This window comes from Cetorhinus maximus, chromosome 22, assembly GCF_964194155.1.
Source record: "Cetorhinus maximus chromosome 22, sCetMax3.hap1.1, whole genome shotgun sequence".
NCBI classification, from domain to species: Eukaryota; Metazoa; Chordata; class Chondrichthyes; order Lamniformes; family Cetorhinidae; genus Cetorhinus; species Cetorhinus maximus.
The window spans coordinates 17,307,062-17,326,063 of record NC_135900.1 but is presented as its reverse complement, the minus strand read 5'-3'; the positions used below and the strand labels follow the sequence as shown (position 1 = coordinate 17,326,063).

The window sequence follows — 19,002 nt, the reverse complement described above, 5'->3', positions numbered from 1 at the left end:
ACCAGAACTGTACACAAAATTCCAGCTGTGGCCTAGCTAGTGTTTTATACAGTTCTATTATTACATCCCTACTTTTGTATTTAATACCTTGCCCAATAAAGGAAACAATTCCACATGCTTTCTTGAGCACCTTGTCCACCTGCCCTGCCACCTTCAAGGACCTGTGGACATGAACTCCAAGGTGTCTCATTTCCTCAACCCCTCTCAATAACTTTCTGTTTATTGAGTATTCCCTAGCTTTGTTTGCCCTCCCCAAATGCATTACCGTACACTTTTCAACATTGAATTCCATTTGCCACTTCTCTGCCCACTCAACCAAACCATTGATATAATTCTGGAGTTGACAGCTATCCTCTTCACTATCAGCTACACGGCCAATTTTTGTGTCATCTGCAAATTTCCCAATCATGCCTCCCACATTTAAGTCTAAGTCAGTAATATATACCGAGCCCTGTGAAATACCACAGGAAACCATTTTCCATTCACAAAAGCATCCATCGACCATTACCCTTTGTTTCCTGTCACTGAGCCAATTTTGGATCCAACCTGCCACCTTCCCCTGTATCCCATGAGATCTCACTTTCCTGACCAGTCTGCCACGTGGGACCTTGTCAAATGCCTTACTGCATTCCATGTAGACAACATCCACTACACTACCCTCATCAATCCTCCTTGTTACTTCCTCAAAAAATTCTATTAAATTAGTAAGACACGATCTTCCCCTAACAAAACCATGTTGACTATCCCTGATCAATCCATGCCTTTCTAAGTGACAGTTTATCCTGTGTCTCAGAATTGTTTCCAATAATTTGCGCACCACCGAGGTCAGACTGACCAGCCTATAATTTTCAGGGTTATCCCTCACACCCTTTTTAAATAATGGTACAACGTTCACAGACTTCCAATCCTCTGGCACATCGCCTGTATCTAGTGAAGATTGGAAAATGATCCTCAGAGAATCCACTATTTCCTTTCTGGCTTCCTTCTACAGCCTGGGATACAATCCGTCTGGTCCTGTGATTTACCCACCTTCAAGGATGTCAGGCCCTCCAGCACTTCCCCTCTCACTATGCTTATTGTATAGAACATTTCACACATTTCCTCTTTAACTAGAATGTCTGCATTATCCCTCTCCTTAGTGAAGACAAAGTACTCATTGAGACCCCTGCCCACATCTTCTACATCAACCCACAAGTTACCATGTACATCTCTAATAGGCCCCACCTTTTCTCTTGCTCTTAATGTTCTGGTAAAACATCTTGGAATTTTCTTTGATTTTACCTGCCAATATTTTTTCACATCTTCTCTTTGTTTTCCTAATTTCCATTCTTTCTTCACCCCTGTACTTCCTATAATCCTCTAGGCTTTCGACACTAAGCCTTTTGTGACTGTTATAATGTATAGGAAAAAGATCAGGGATCATTGTAAGGCTTGGAGAAACCCCACTTGCATTGTGCTCAATGATTGATCGAGTAAGGCTTTCAATCTAATCCCTCATACTGCCACCATGAAGTAGCTGGAAGCTAACAAATTTTGGATTTTATCCAGATTGTGTACTCCAGCTCCAAGATCTATGTAAGAATAGATGAGAGACCCACTGAATATCTCTCGAAAGAAAGTGAGTTAAGGCTGTTCATTGCCACCTGCTTTATTCAATGGGAGTCATTTTACCTCTATTCACCCGACAGACACCGGGCAAGTGTGTCATTAATATTGCTCAGGTTAATTACTTACTGGAAAACCGCCAGAATCCCAATGTCTTAGACTGTATCCTGCTGTTCTGAGCAGGTGGCAAAGATACCAGCCAAAAGCCAGCAGGGCCTTTCTTTAAATGTGCTGGTCATAGAACATGGGAGTAGGCTATTAAGCCCTTCGAGTCTGCTCCATCATTCAATAAGATCATGGCTGATCTGGTTGTGGTCTCAACTCCATTTTCTAGTCTGCCTCCCATAACCCTTGACACCCTTATCTATCAAAGATCTGTCTAACTCTGCCTTGATTAAATTCAATGACCCAGCCTCCATTGCTCTCTGGAGAAGAAAATTCCACAGACTCATGACCTTCAGAGAAAAAATTCTCCTCATCTCCATTTTAAAAGGGAGACCTCTTATTCTTAAACTGTATCCCCTAGTTCTAGTCTCCCCCACAGGTGGAAACATCGTCTCGCTATTTACTCTATCAACTCCCCTCAGGATCTTTTTACCTCTCATTCTTCTAAACTCCGATGGGTATAGGCCCAACTTTTTCAACTATTGTTCATAAGTTAAGTACTTCATCCCAGGAACGAGTCAAGTGAACCTCTGAACTGCTTCTAACACAATTATATCCTTTTTCAAATAAGGAAACCAAAACTGTATAGTGTGCTAGATGTGGTCTCATCAATGCCCTGTATAGCTGCAGTAAAACTTCCCAACTTATATATTGCATTCCCCTTGCAATAAATACCTGATAAATAGTCAGATACCAATGACGTCATCAAATCCCAACAGTAACTTCAACCCCAGATTTTGTGTCTTTCCTTTTGTGGGGTTAAGAGCAGCAGGAGTGCCCCGAGGCTCCACACACAAAAAAAGTTTGGGCCTCCGCATCCAAGACTCCACTGTGCACACATTCCTTGAATGCACGATGTCTCTGGAATCTGGTTTTGCCATCAGCCTTGTGTTGGCAGTTTTCTGCTGCATCACTTCAACTTGCTATCTGTTTTGGCATCTCAAAACTGGAACTTTTTGTACCAGTATCTATTGAGGGAGGGGGTGGGGGGGTGGTGAAAAGCACACACTTTGAGGGTTCTAAGTCTTTGGTTTGCCAACTTGTACCCAAACTATCTAGACTCAGACCGGTTATGTGACCCAAAAATGAATGTGTTTCATACTGACCGAACAACACCCCAACTAGTTGGTGTAGAATGGAATAGTGCCAGAGGATTGGTAGACTGTGTTTAACAAGAGAGATAAAAGATCTCCTCTTGGCTTTCTCTGCTCTAAAACAAACTCCAATTTCTCCAGCCTACAACACAACTAATTCCACATCCCTGCAACCATTCTTGTAAATCCCTTCTGTACCCTCACCAAAGCCTTCACCTTTGTAAAGTGTGCTGCCTGGAATTGGACACAATACTCCAGCTGGGGAGGAACTAGTGTTTTATATAGGTTTAGCCTGACTTCCTGGCTTTTGTACTCTAAGCCTCTCTTTTATAAAGCCCAGGATCACAAATGCTTTATTAGCTGCTTTGTTAACCTATCCTGTCATCTTCACACAATGGTGCACAAATCCTCTGTTCTCTTCATTCTTACACCCCCTTTAAAATTGTGCCGTTTAGCTCGTATTGTCTCTTCGTTATTCCTACCAAAATGTATCACCTCATATTCTGCTGCACTGAATTTCATCCACCACACGTCTGTCCATTCCACCAACCTGGTTATGTTGTCTTGAAGTCTTAATACCATCTTACTCAGTGTATGCAATGCTTCTAAATGATAAATTATCTGCAAATTTTGAAATTGTACCCTGTACCCGCAAGTCAATAACATATATCAAAAACAGCTTTGGTACTAGCACTGAAACTTTGGAAATGCTACTCTGCCTCCCTTGATTCCAAAAAACAGCCTTCACCACAACTTTTTTTTCTATCCCATAGTCAATTTTATGTCCATGCTGCTGGTGCCCTTTTTATCCCTTTTATCAAGCAGCTTTTGAAAGTCCATACACACAACATCAGCTGCATTTCCTTTATCCAGTCTCTCACTAAAAAGCATCACTAATAAGTATAATAGGGAATTCAGAAGAAATCTCTTTACCCAGAGAGGTTAAAATATGGAATTCGCTGCTATGAGAAATAGTTCAGGCTACAAGCATAGATGCATTCGAGAAAAAGTTAGATAAACATGAGGAAGAAAGAAATGGAAGGAGACGTTGATGAGGTTTGATGAAGAAGGGTGGGAGGAGGCTGGTGTGGAATATAAACTTTGACATGGACCTGTTGGTTCAAATGGCCTGTTTCTATGATGTAAATACTATGCAGTACTATGTATGTACTATGTCTTCAATTTAATTTTGTACTTGTACATTACTTCATTTAACTTAAATAGTATTTTTCATAAGAGGTAGCTCATTTATTTGGTGGCTCAGTGTCCTATTTTGTCTTTTAGTATCACTGTGAAGCACCTTGGCATGTTTTATTATGCTAAAAGTGCAATATAAATATACAAAGTTATTGTACTCAAGGATTTAAGGTCATGTTTCTGCTCTCCTTTCTCTTCCCCCACCCCACCCAACAAAAGGTACTGAAATCCTAAGGAATTCACTATAAAGTAGTTATAAACCTAAGTCTTCCTGAAATAGGAATTTTGTTTATGTTGAGTTCAGCGTTCAGGGCAAGCATCTACGTTTGTTTCCATTATGCTGGGGTATTGTTCTGTGGCTAACCAGCATCTGGCGTGAAGCTCAGCATGCAGACCCTGGATAATAGCAATACCTATGATTATTATTTTGGGATAAATACGTATTAGAAAAAAACCATGGAATAGTCAAGGAAAAGAAGTAAAAGTTGTGCACATCATGATATTTTGCATAACCAAATTGCCATTCTTTTATCCTCTCTTGCTCCCTTTCAATAGAAATAACTAAATTAATATAACTGTGGCAAAGGCTGATCTAAGTCAGTTTTCATGTATACTGAAGCATCATAAAATCCATCGGCTCTATTCAGTACTTGGTGAAATAGTGTTGTGCTTTGATCTGCAACTGCCTACTAATACCCAGCACCCTGTTGGACCAATAAACTGCCATTTGATGTTGGGCCACTCAATCGCAACTTAGATTCAGGACCTTTAGCTACCCTGCATAACCTCAAATACTGAATTATTTTAAGACAATCATTCTCCTTTCCAAAACCCCTCTGATTTAGTTCAGTGATAAGAGTCAAATTGCAGGTAAGCTCAGAATCAGTGCAAGTGAGATCAACCTTGACTTGCAATGCACTCTATTGTTGGTCCCAGTGGTTACCTAATCTGAGGAATATGTCAGAAGTCCTTTATAAAGCTTCTAAGAAACCCAAGTTCATACCTTTTCTCAGTTTAATTGTCAGTTTTGTGTTTTGTTTGCTGAATTGTGGTATTTGTTATAGAATTAATATTTGAAATTATATCTAGTCGGAGTGACAGCTAACTCCTTACAATGATAGGACCCTTTTCAATTAATTATCATTCAGTGGAGAAAGAATTGACTTTATTTCTACATGTGATGAGTAATCCTTCCCCAAAGTATCCAAAAATATATTTATCAAGCCATTGTACGTCTGTTCTGTTAACTAATGCGAATTATGCAATAGGGTTTTGTAAAGCTTGTTATGATTTCTACAGTGATTTTACCTTCCTTTGCTGACAGTAAATAGACTTCACTGTATGTGCATTTCAAACATGTGTCTCCTTCTTCCCACCCCTTCTACAAAGCGAGGCGGATGTTGATGTCTATTTGTTTGATCAATCCATAAGCAGTGCTGTATGTTTTTAATTGCCCCGTAAATGTATATAGAAAACCTGGACTGGACTACAGTGGTTCAAAAAGGCAGCTCACAACCACCTTCTCAAAGGCAACTAGGGATGGGCAATAAATGCTGGCCCAGCCAGCGAAGCCCAGATCCTGTGAAAGAATATTTTTAAAAAGAGAAAGCTCGTGATCTCTGAATGCTCCAGTTTCTGTGCACACTGACAACACACTCACATAATTTCTGCTAAATGCTATTCTGTAGTTTGTAGACAAGGTACGCACCATGCAGTGAAGATTTGAGTTTTCTTATCTGGAGCATAGTGGCAGATCTAACCCAGATAAAAAATCATTGAAAAAACAGAAGGATTTTCTTGAATTGAATAAGAAAACAACTTTAAGCATTGTATAGTGGCAAACACAAAGGTTATGTGAGCTGTGTAACCATGCCTTTTGGCACATTTGGGTGAAAATACTGCTTTCTCTTCCCACCCCCCCCAGTGAATTAAGTCCCAGATTCTAAGCCAGGAAATACTGTTCGATTTCAATTATGTAGAGAAAGCAAAATGAAGAGAGGAAATAAAAGATGGGATTGAGAGAGAGAGACAAAAAAAAGTTTTTAAAAATTTGTTACATCAGCAGTAATTAAGTTCTGAAGAAATGTGACTCCACACTGGTAAAATTAAATTTTCAGTGTCGGAGAGGCTGGTTGGCAGTAATTGTGACATCACCCAAAAAGAATTCACTTGCACCTGAATGCGCCAGCCCTAGCTTTTCTTTAGCTATGTTTAGTGGACAATTTCATACTCTTAGATTCAGCATTGAAAATGAATGTATCAACAAGGTTCGTTGCACAAGAACACAAGAAAGAGCAGGAATAGGCCACATAGTCTGTCGAGCCTGTTGCGAATACAATACGATGATGCTAATCTTGGATTCAGCTCCACTTTCCTGCCCGCTCACCATATCCCTTGATTCCCTGGGAGATCAAAAATCTGTCTATCCCAGCCTAAACTGTATTCAACAATGGAGCATCAACAACCGTATGTGGTAGAGAATTCCAAAGATTCACAACCCTTTGAGTGAAGTAATTTCTCCTCATCAGACCTAAATGATTGGCCCTTTGTCCTGAGACAAGTGTTTTAGATTCCCCAACAAGCGGAAACAATTTTGCACCATCCACACTATCAAGCCCCTTCAGAATCTTGTTTGTTTCAATGAGATCACCCATCATTATTCGAAATGCCAGAGAATATAAGCCCAATTTACTCAGCCTCTCATCATAGAACAACCCCCTCATCCAGGGGCGAAGTTAGTGAATCTTCGCTGTACCACCTCCATTGTAACTATATCTTTTCTTACGTGTGGAGGTCAAAACTGCATAGAGTACTCCAGATGTGGTCTCACTAAAACCCTGTACAATTGTAGCATAACTTCTCTATTCCTATACTCCAATCCCCTTGCAATAAAAGGCCAAAAAAAGATGGCACCAGCAGCAAGGCAGCACTCCCTCAGTATTGCACACAAGTATCAACCTTGATTTGTGTTCAAGCCCTGTAGCGGGACTTAAACCCAGAACGCTGTGATTCAGAGGTGAGGGTGTTACCTGCTGGGCCACAGCCGACACTTGCAGTTATGTGCAGATTGTGGAGGGGTACAGATTTTCACATTTTACTGGGCATGTGAGAACTCCAGAAGTCGCAGTCCTATTTACTCCATAATAGCGCTGAGCACAGTAAACTTTACTGTTATTTTCAATGCAACACCCAGGCCAATATATTCCTTTTTACCTATTAAGGAACTGTTCTGGCCAATGCTGTTAACAAGCATTTGTGCTAACAATTTTTAATCTCATTAGCTCCCCCAACTGGCCGGCTGTGGGGCAGAGGAGGCCTAAGCTTTCCTTGTAGAGCCGAGGAGCACTGCTACCATTACGATAATGAATGATTTACATATGGCTTTAGATCAGAACTGGAAGTTCTGATATATTTTGAAGGGTGTATGCAAAAAAACTTCTCTTTACGGCTCACCCAACTAATTCCAAAAGCCTAAGTGCTCACCTTATTACTCTGAATAAAGAGATGGGCACAACTGTCTACCTTCAATTTTGCCAAATCAATTAGTTCAGTTCAAACTGTAGCTGCTGTCACTGTGCCACCTGGTATGTACACTGTAGGGTAGAATTCTATATTCCCTTGCCAGCGGGGGTGGCCGTCAACTTTGTCGGGTGGCTTTCCCACCAGGCTCCTGCTCACCCGAACTCTTGGTAATTTTACACTGGGACAGGCAAGGCCTAGGCCAGCCAGCCCGTGCCCCAAGGGGGGGAGGGAGGGAGGAAGGGGGTGGCGGCGGCGGCTGGGGTTGGGGGGAGAGTGGGGGCACAAGGGAGCCTGATGTTGTAAGGAGGCTGATGGATGGAGGTGCCCCACCTAAGGAATGAACAGGGTTACATTTTGAGCTTCCCCACTACCCTACAACTCCTCCCACTAGCCTGAAAGTTGAGGCAGGGCAGGAAACAGCACACAAGTTGAATTCAGTAAAAACCTGGAATTAAAAGTCTGATGATGACCACAAAACCATTGCCGATCGTTGTAAAAACCCATCTGGCTCATTAATGTCCTTTAGGGAAGGAAACCTGGCAACCTTACCTGGTCTGGCCACAGCAATGTGGTTGACTCTTAAATGTCCTCTGAACAAGGATGGGCAATAAACGCTGGTCCAGCCAGTGATGCCCACATCCCATAAATGAATAATTTTTAAAAAAATGCAGAGAACTCCGAGAGGCAGCTTCTTAATTGGCTACCTCTGGGAGGATCATGACTGACGACTGCCACATCCAAGTTCTTGACCTGGAATTGTGCTGGATGTCAGGCTGATGACTATTCTGGCAAAATCCAGCCCTGTATCATCTTCAGTTGGTTGACGAGTCATATTGTTGTTTGCCTTGCTAAAATACACCATAAATTTTCTGTAGAGGATGTCATGCTGAATTAGACCCCTGATGACAGCAGGTCTCTGCTGAAAAGCCTGTGAAATTCTGGCCAGCTGTCAATGTAATGCACAGTAAGTGCTGTTCCTTGGCCACTGTCTGCATAGTTGCAGCTGATGTGTTTTTTTTCCAAAAAGACTACCTGATTTGAAAATTGCATTGCATCTGAGGAGTTATTCATAACCTGCTTTAGCATCCTCATTTCTGGGTTGTGTTGTCCAAGAGTTTCAAATATAACAGTGTCTACAACCCAGTTTTTTTTCCACTGGAACTTTAATCAGTTTCTAAGCTGCAAGGAATTTAAAAAAAAACTCACCTTAAAACTCCTGCTTAACTTTAGAAATTTAAAACCTTCAATAACAGATGAGTATTTGATATGCTTGGATAATTTTGGGATCAGTAAAGTTCTGTAATTATTCAGAATTTAAGTGATGTTGGTTTTGGGATGTGTGAACTATGTTTTAGCTTTCACCCTTGTTCTATGTGTGTATATATGCAGATGCACAAATATATATAAACATTTCAAAGTATGTGTATATGTATCTTCTTTGAAATGTTGCCTAATAAACCTCTATTGCATGATGATTAATTGCCACTCTTCACTTCTATAAAACAAAATTTCAAATGCCCATTGTTATGGTGTTTTTTGTAATGCTCCTAAAGATGATATTTTGAAGAACTATTGTATGAGTTTGTCTTTGCAGTTTAGGTTTCATATGCAGTTTCTATGTGAATACAGTTTAATAACATCTCAATAAGAAATTTGTTATGCATAGTATAATTTAAAATGGCTTCTGTGTTTTGACTTTCATAGTTTTGGAAAGACAATGTTGAAGATAATGAAATACGGGAGCTCATTATTTTTAGGAACAATAGATCACAAGGTTAGTGAAGTAATACATTTCTGAAAGCTCAAGAGCCAGAACAAATATTTAACTGAAATGTTGATATTTATTATTTATTATAATAATTTTAATTGCACTGTGATTTAATACTGAGAGGCGACAGGCGAACTGCAGCATATGAATGTTAAATATGCTGTATGGTAGAATGGTTTTTTAAAAAAAAATTGTCACCCTTCATTTTCATGTGGTGAATTCCCAACCTCTGTTGTATTGTTGAAGAAAATATGGAGCGGAGGTTAGCAACTTTTTTTATGATAGGGAGAGAAGGTTCTGTTTTACTGATTTGTTTTCTGTATGAATTTATATTTTTGTTTATGTAACCAGATTTTTAACCTCATTAAATAAAATTGATTTTTATTAATTTAGGTACGAGTATAGAAATCGATATGGAGACGTCTTTATTCCATCCCTCTCATAAAGTGGGCATCAATGATGTTGAGGGGCAACGTGTACTTCAGATAGCAGTAATCCTTCGCAATTTGTCATTTGAGGAAGGAAATGTGAAGCTAATGGCAGCTCACCGTACATGTGTCCGTTTCCTGTTGTTATGTTCCCATTGTCAGTATGCTTCTCTCAAGCAACTGGGGCTTGACACATTGGGTAACGTAGCAGCTGAGGTATGAAATTATTCCGACAAATAGTGCATTTCAGTCAGTAAAATTGTTTATACTCTTGTGCTGTGACAAACCCTAATTTAAATTGGATGATACTATGGTACTTTAACATACTTATGGAACTTAAATCCAGAGGAAAGATTATTTTGCAAGGCAAATTAGTCCTAATTAGTAAAATTTTTGTGTAACCTGTAAATTTTTTTTGAGTTTAGGGAATAATCAACATGCATGTGGAACTGGTGAGATTTCCTAACATTTACAGATGTTTTGGTACCAACTGTACACATTTTGAGCAAAAGATAAAATAATCCTGTATCTAAATCTTAAAGTAGGATTTTTATGATGTGGCGCACACACAATGATAGCAAGGAAATACTGTAGTCTCAATTTTTTGGAAATATTCTTCTGCCCTGCAAATGCAGCTGTTGCCAACTTCTTGAAAGCTAAAGAACCAGAACAAAAGTTGAATTTATGAAAGCATCACAAGCCTTTTTCATTTCTCCTTAATTGAACCTAGACCATGTGCTCAATTAAGGAACATGTTCAAATCTTCACCAACAATTAAATACTTATTTGCACACCTTAGACCTGGCACTTGGCATGCTACACAAAAAATAGCTATTTTCATTATGTCCCCTTCAGTCATCTCCACTGCTTTCTCTTTTAGTCAAACAATTAAAAATTATTTTTTCTCTGGTTACAGTGCAATATTTGCCACAAGATTTGTTTTTCACTTAAATCACTAATTTTGTTCTCACTTGAACATGTGACCTGATCCTCCCACTATGCTGCGCCTTTTTTCTTCACCTTTTCCCAATCAACCATTTTCAAAGATGTTCAGGCAATGATCGTCTCCAACAAGAGTGATTCTAACCATCGCACCTTGACATTCGGTGGCGTTATCATCGATGAATACCCAACTATCAACATCCTGGGACTGCTATTGACCAGAAACTGAACTGGACCAGCCATATAAATACTGTGGTTGCAAGAGCAGGTCAGAGACTGGGAATTCTGAGGCGAGTAACTCACCCTCTGACTCTCAAAGCCTGCCTACCATCTAAAAGGCACAAGTCAGGAGTGTGATGGAATCCTCTCCACTTGCCTGGATGACTATGGCTCCAATAGCACTCAAGATGCTCAACACCATCCAGAACAAAGCAGTCTGCTGATCGGCACCGTTAAACTTTCACTCCCTACACCACTAATGCACAGTGGCAGCAGTATGCAACATCTACAAAATGCAATGTAGCAACTCACCATGGCTCCTTCGACAGCACCTTCCAAACCTATGACCTCTACTACCTAGAAGGACAAGGGCAGCAGATGCATGGGAACACCATCACCTGCAAGTTCTTCTCCAAGCCCCACACATTCTGACTTCGAACTATATCGCTGATCCTTCACTGCTGTTGGATCAAAATCAAACTGTAGGCGTACCTGCACCAGATTGACTGCAGTGCTTCAGAAAAGTGGCTGGCCAGTACCTTCTCAAGGGCAATTAGGGATGGGCAACAAATGCTGATGCTCACATCCCATGAAAAAATACAAAAAAAAGTGATCTTGGTTGGGGTTGTTTAGTGACGTGGCATTGTTGGAAGCATAATTGGAAAACTTTGAATGTTGAGTTGCAGAAAAATACAGACCAATTTAAGGAATGACAACACATTAAGTTGGTGCATATTTTTCTGTAACTCAATATTTAAAGTTTTTCGATTATGCTTCCAACATGGCTGCATCACCAAAATAGCTCTAACTAAGGCGGTATTATTTTTTGTATTCATCAGATGTGTGCACCAGCATTGATGCCCATCCCCCTTGGAGAGAAAATAGAGGTTAGAGATAGGATATTACCAAGGACGGTGGTATTGTAAGATGGGGGTTTTGAGAAGAGATTGATTTGAAAAAGAGGGAGACAGTACTTAACGAGGGAACCTGTTACCATGTCAACTAGCCTGAGGAAGGAAAGCTTAGAAGTTTGGGGGCAAGATTGGCTTGATGGGAAAGGAAAATTGTGGAAAGCAGCAGAGGCAGCAAAACAGATAATCTCAGTGACAAACCAGTCCATGATTTCCTCGCGCTTACTGGAAGTGAGATGGTGGTGGAGTAGAAAAGCCTGAGGTTCTCATTGTTCTCTAAAAACATTCTGACGTTTCCCATTGATCCTGATGTCAAACTGGAGACAAATAAGATCAAGGGAGAAAGGGATCTGTGTACATTGGTGATTCCGTGTATCTCCTTAACTAATCAATTTGAAAGATTGTAAAATTAACAGCACAAGGACTGAAAAAGAAGCATAAATTAGAGTGGGTAAATTCCATCTAAAAGGTGGTACAGATAGAGAAATAAAAAGAGTGAAAGAAAGACTGAATTTAGAGTAAGAATAAAGAGACAAATGAAAAGCAATTTTTGTTTTTAAATCTCTAGAAACAATAAATAACCTGAAGAAATGAGAATTAATTTTTGGTGCCAGAGAGGTGGATTGGTAGTAAATAACACCAACCACATTGTTAAAAGGATACTTAAGCTTTAAATGGCAGGCCAGAATTTGCTGTCAAAATAATGGTGTGGCTAATGACATTGCCATTATTTATGTGACCTCTGTATATATTTACTCCAAATGCAACAACTTCACACCATTCAATGCTTTTCTGTGGTGAGGCAGACAGTTGGTTTCCTTTTCCGCAAAGCTAACAGTGGAGTGATGCAATTTAGACAGCAACATTTGGATATTGCCATTTAAACAGGCACCTGAAGGTACTGTACCATTGCACAAAATTAATTGCAAGTGCCATTAGCCTCAACATTGCTTTGACAGCAAGTTCTGCCCCAATATATTGCACTTCACTCAATTTGTAGGGGTGGGACCTCTTGTAATAATGATTTGGCCGGCTTCACATTCCCAGTAGAGTTTCCCAATGTAGATCCAATCTATTCCCCAATACACTGTCAATTAATATACCACATTCTTTTATTTTTGTTCCTTCCATTATGGTTTTTATTTTTCTAAAATAATAGTATCAGATGATTTCTGGGTTGAACCCTTATCAGTTTATAACAATAAACAGCAATGGCTGCTGATTTAAAAAAAAATATAATACCAGTTACCAGCCAGCTCCATCTCACATGTGGAAGCTTTAAATTTTTTTACACATTAGCTTCACCGTGAACTTGAACATTGTATGCTACAAAAATGTGGTATTACATGTGGTTGTCTTATAATTTTACTTTTTAATTAGTTTTCCAGCCAAGCTTTTTTCTATTCGTTCATATTGTGAACCATGGACCAACAGTGCGCACCGCTGTCAGTTAATAGGAGATGTTAATATGACATCAAGCATGCAATAATGTAACTTATTGTTTTTAATTTTACAGCTTCAGTTGGATCCTGTTGATTTTAAAAGTATCCATCTAATTTTTCATACTGTAACTAAATGTCTACTTTCCTGTGACAAGTGTTTGAAGATAAGAGGTGAGTAGCTGCTATAATAATGTCATTGTTTCTCTTCGGTTTTACACATTGTTTTCATACTTAATTTTGTATAATTTTGTAGGTATGGAAATACTAGGAAACCTATGTAGAGCTGAAGATAATGCAGACTTGATATGTGAATATGTGGATCAGGAGTCTTACAAGGAGATCATATGCCATCTAACTTTACCTGATATGCTGCTGGTAATCTCTTCATTAGAGGTGCTATACATGCTTACTGAACTAGGAGAAGTACCCTGCACAAGGATAGTTAGCGTGGAAAAAAGTGTGGGTAAGTTTAAAGATTGTTGGAGGTAAAGACGGTAATTTCATTATTTAGACATCTTGGAACTTGATCTTTCACCATTCTAGATTAAGTATAGCAAAGTCACTTGTGGTGTGTTTATCTAAACTGAATTTAAAAAAATCAATGTTCACGTATCTCCTCCCTGGAGAACCCAACTGACATGGTACTACATTATGGAATGTTGTTCCTACAATTCTGTACAGCATGTAAGTTAGAAATTAAGATTTTATAGAAGCTAAGTTCAGAGTATTTAAACCCATGTAATGTATGGCACATTTTCTTTTCTTATACCTGTAGCTTTCCCATTCCCCACATACCTGAAAGCCCACTGCTAAACATATAAAAAAAAACGTTGGATTTAAAATGAGGAGGGATGAGCGAATCTGAACATGCCACAGCCTTCTAATGGGAGCTTAAAGGGAAAAAAAAATACATCTGTCCCAAAAGATATGGAGATCTACAGTAGTTTTGGGGAAGGAACTGTTAGGCTGTGCTGTACTGGGAATAATAACATAGGGTGAAATTTTATGGTCCCCTGCCCACGGGTTTGAAGGCGGAGGGAGTCGTAAAATTAAGCACGTGGCCTGCATGCTGCCTACCTACCACATTCCACCCCCCTAACCTGTCTTTTAAGGGGGACCATGGAGATGTCAGGCAGCCCACTCACCCTTGGGCCTATTGGGGCCCTTAAATGGCCAAATACTAGCAACATAAGTACTTCATCTCTCACCTGCTATATTACCCGCAGCAGGGGGTAATATACGCCAAGTGTGTAGCTCGACAGCTTTTATTGTGTATGCTAGTGTTGGGCAAGAGGATGAGGTGAACCTGCCTTGGGAGTCCTCTGTGCCCATTGGAGGCAGCCAGCCCACACACCATTTCCCCTCCTCCCCTCCCCCAACCCCAGACTGGCCTTGCACCCGCAGACTAGCCAGGCCCTTCCAATACCCCAGACTTACCTGAAATTCGCCATCCATAACCTCCCCGCCATGAGAGACTGCCTGTAGTCCCAGGGGTGGCCACTGCTCGAACCAGGAGCTGCTGGGACTAGAGAGCTGTCAGTCAATTGGATTAGCTGGCAGTTCCCAACAGTGGGACTTCCTCCCCACTTGGGGACAGAATACTTGGCCTAAGGCACTTAATGCCCTGTGGAATGTTAATTAGCTGCAGTGGTAGCCAGAATCTGCGGGGACGCATTTCCTATGACTCTTTGGGTGCTCGGGGCTCTTTGGGAAACCCTGCCATCGGAAAAACCCTGCCCATAATGTTTATATTATATTAGCGGACTGGTAATCCAGAGACCTCGGCTAATGATCTGGAAATTAGTGCAAATCCCACCACGGCAGCTAGGGAATTTAAATATAATTAAATAAATCTGGAATAAAAAGCTAGTATCAGCCATGTGACAGTCAACTTCCATATCTCGTTTAAAAACCCACCTGGTTCGCTAATGTCCTTTAGGGAAGGAAATCTGTCGCTGTTACCTGACCTGACCTACATGTGACTCCAGACCCATAGCAATGTGGTTGACTCTTTATAAGCCCTTTGAAATGGCCAAGCAAACCACTCAGTTGTATCAGACCGCTATGAAGAAGAACAACAAGAATGAAATTGGACAGGCTTACATTCCCTTAAGTACTGGACATGATAAAGACACAGTAAATGTTGCAAAGTCCTCCATTCACATCTGGGGACTCCTGCCAGAATTGGTAGAGCTATGCAACAGACTAATAAAACAACAGCCTGACATAATCACACTCTCAGAAACATGTCCTCTTTTACACCGTCACTGAAAGCAAGCTTGCAGGTGCAGCAAGCAGTTAAGAAGGCAAATGGTATGTTGGCTTTTATTGTGAGAGGACTTGAGTACAGGAGCAAGGATGTCTTACTGCAGCGGTACAGGGCCTTTGTGAGACCACACCTGGAGTATTGTGTGCAGTTTTCGTCTCCTTACCTGAGAAAGGATATACTTGCCATAGAGGGAGTGCAGCAAAGATTCAGCAGACTGATCCTGGGATGGCAGGATTGTCGTATGAGGAGAGATTGGGCCGACTAGGCCTGTGTTCACTGGAGTTTAGAAGAATGAGAAGGGATTTCATTGAAACATATAAAACTCTGACAGGGTTGGACAGACTGGATGCAGGGATGATGTTTCCTCTGGCTGGGGGTTCTAGAACAAGGGTTCACAGTCTCAGGATACGGGGTGGGCCATTTAGGACTGAGATGAGGAGAAACGTCTTCACTCAGAGGGTGGTAAACCTGTGGAATTCTCTACCATAGAAGGCTATGGAGGCCAAGTCACTGAATATATTTAAGAAGGAAATAGATAAATTACTGGATTCTAAAGGTGTCAAGGGGTATGGGAGAGCACTGGAGTATGACGTCGAGGTAAAAGATTAGCCATGATCATATTGAATGGCGGAACAGGCTCCAGGGGCAGAATGATCTATTCCTGTGCCTCTTTTCTATATTTCTAAAGTACCATTCATTGAACATCCTAGACTCCTCCATCACCATTGTTGGTATGCCTTGCCCTACCAGTAGGGCAAACCCACCAAAGGTGGCAACACAGTGGTATAACAGTTACATACGAACATACGGAATAGGAACAGAAGTAGGCCATTCAGCCCCTCGAGCCTACTCCACCGTTCAATAAGATCATGGCTGATCCGTTTGTGTTTCAAATTCTACATTCCCATCTACCTCTAATAACCTTTGATTCCCTTGCCTAACAAGAATCTATCTACCTCTGCCTTAAAAATATTCAGTGGCCTCACTTTTGTGTTCCAAAATTACACAACCCTCAGAGAAAAAATTTCTCCTCATCTGTGTCCTAAAAGGATGACCCCTAATTTTAAAACAGTGCCCCCTAGTTCTGGACTCCCCCACAAGAGGAAACACCCTTTCCACATCCATCTTGTCAATACCATTGAGGATCTTCGATACTTCAATCAAGTCACCCCTCACTCTAAACACCAGTGGAAACAAGCCCACTCTTTCTAACCTTTCCTCATAAGACAAGCTGCTCATTCCAGGTATCAGTCTAGGAAACCTTCTCTGAATTGCCTCCAATGCATTTACACCCTCCTTTAAATAAGGAGACCAAAACTGCACACAGTATTTGAGATGTGGTCTCACCAATGCTCTGTATAACTGAAGCATAACATCCTTACTTTTATGTTCAACTCCTCTCATAATAAAGAATAGCATTACATTGACCTTCTTAATTACTTGCTGTACCTGCATACTAACATTTTCTGATTCATGCACTAGAACACCCGGATCCCTCTGTACCTCGGAATTCTGCAGTCGTTCTGTTGTAGTAATACTCTTTTTATTCTTCCTGCCAAAGTGAACAACTTCACGTTTTCCCACATTATACTCATCTGCCAGATTTTTGCCCAATCACTCAACCTATCTATATCCATCTGCAACCTCCTTATGTCCTCCTCACAACATAATTCCCTACCTATCTTTGTGTTACCTGCAAATTTGGTTACCATGCCTTCACTCCCCTCATCTAAGCCATTGAGATAAATTGTAAAACGTTGAGGCCCCAGCACAGACCCCTGTGGGACTCCATTCATTACGTCCTGCCAATCAGAAAAAGACCCATTTATGCATACTCTTTTGTTTTCTGCTAGCCAGCCAATCCTCTCTCCATACTAATATGTTACCCCCTAGACCATGAGCTTTTATTTTCCAAATTAACCTTTGATGTGATACCTTATCAAATGCCTTCTGGGCATCCAATTACAGCGTATCTATAGGCTCCCCTTTATCCACAGCACATGTTACTCCTTCAAAAATTGGTTAAACATGATTTCCCTTTCACAAAACCATGCTGACCCTTCCCGATTACCTTAAGTTTTTCTAAGTGCTCAGCAACAACCCCCTTGGTGATTGACTCTTCACACCTTCCCCACGACAGATATCAAGCTGACTGGCCTATAGTTTCCTGTTTTCTGACTCCCACCCTTCTTGAATAGAGGGGTTATATTTGCCATTTTCCAGTCTGATGGAACCTTTCCAGAATCGAGTGAACTTTGGAAAATTAGCACCAACACATCTTCTATCTCATTAACCATCTCTTTTAGGACATGAGGATGAAGTTGATCAGGAGCCAGAGATTTGGCAGCCCTCAGCTCTATCAGTTTGCTCAGTACTGCCTCCTTAGTGATTGTTATTTCACCAAGTTCCCCTCTCCCTTCCATTTACAGCTATTACTGGAATGTTTTTTATATCCTCTATAGTGAAGACAGAAGCAAAATATTTATCCATTTCATTTGCCATTTCCTTATTATAAGACGTAGGAGCAGACGAAGGCCGTTCAGCCCATCTAGTCTGGTCTTCCATTCAATGAGATCATGGCTGATTTGATAATCCTCTACTCCACTTTCCTTTTCCCCATAACCCTTGATTCCCTCACTGATTAAAGATCTGCCTATCTCCGCCTTGAATATACTTAACGACTCAGCCACTACAGCCCTCTGCAGTAAAGAATTCCACAGATTCACTACCCTCGAGAAGAAATTCCTCCTCATCTCTGTCTTAAATGGGCAACCCCTTAGTCTGAGATTATGCCTTCTGGTCCTAGACTCTCCCACAAGGGGAATCAACCTCTCAGCACCTACCCTGTCAAGCCCTCTAAGAATCTTATATGTTTCAATAAGGTCGCCTCTCATTCTTCTAAACTCCAATGGGTACACGCCCAACCGACTCAACCTGTCCTCAAGAAAATCCCTCAATACCTGGGATCAACCTAGTGAACCTTCTCTGGACTGCCTCCAATGTCAGTAAACCTTTCCTTAGGTAAGGGGAAGAAAACTGTTCACAGTATTCTAGGTGTGGTCTAACTAGTGTCTTGAATAGTTTTAGCAAGACTTCCCTAATTTTATACTCCACTCTCTTTGAAATAAACGGTCAACATTCCATTTGCCTTCCCTATTACCTGCTGAACTTATATGCCAGCTTTTTGTGATTCATGCGCAGGGACCCTCAAATCCCTCTGTGCTGCAGCTTTCTGCAGTCTTTCCCCATTTAAATAATATTCAGCTCCTCTAATCTTCTTGCCAAAGTGCATAACTTCACATTTTCCTACATTATTCCATCTGCTAAGTTTTTGCCTACTCACTTAATCTGTCTATGTCCCTCTGTAGACTGTGTCATCCTCACCACTTGCCTTCCCATCTATTTTTGTGTCATCCACAAACTTGGCGGATTCATTTCCC

At 40.8% G+C, this 19,002-nt stretch overlaps 1 protein-coding gene across 3 annotated transcripts in view; it reads left to right on the top strand.

Moving 5' to 3' along the window:
* The window catches only part of arid2 (AT-rich interactive domain 2), a 110,963-nt gene that overhangs the window by 56,670 nt on the left and 35,291 nt on the right, over positions 1–19,002 (top strand). For all 3 annotated transcript variants that reach the window (XM_078567854.1, XM_078567851.1, XM_078567853.1), the window contains 4 exons: positions 9,288–9,357; positions 9,745–9,995; positions 13,368–13,464; positions 13,547–13,756. In XM_078567854.1, the coding sequence (XP_078423980.1) occupies positions 9,288–9,357; positions 9,745–9,995; positions 13,368–13,464; positions 13,547–13,756 (628 nt within the window). The remainder of the gene's footprint in view (positions 1–9,287; positions 9,358–9,744; positions 9,996–13,367; positions 13,465–13,546; positions 13,757–19,002) is intronic.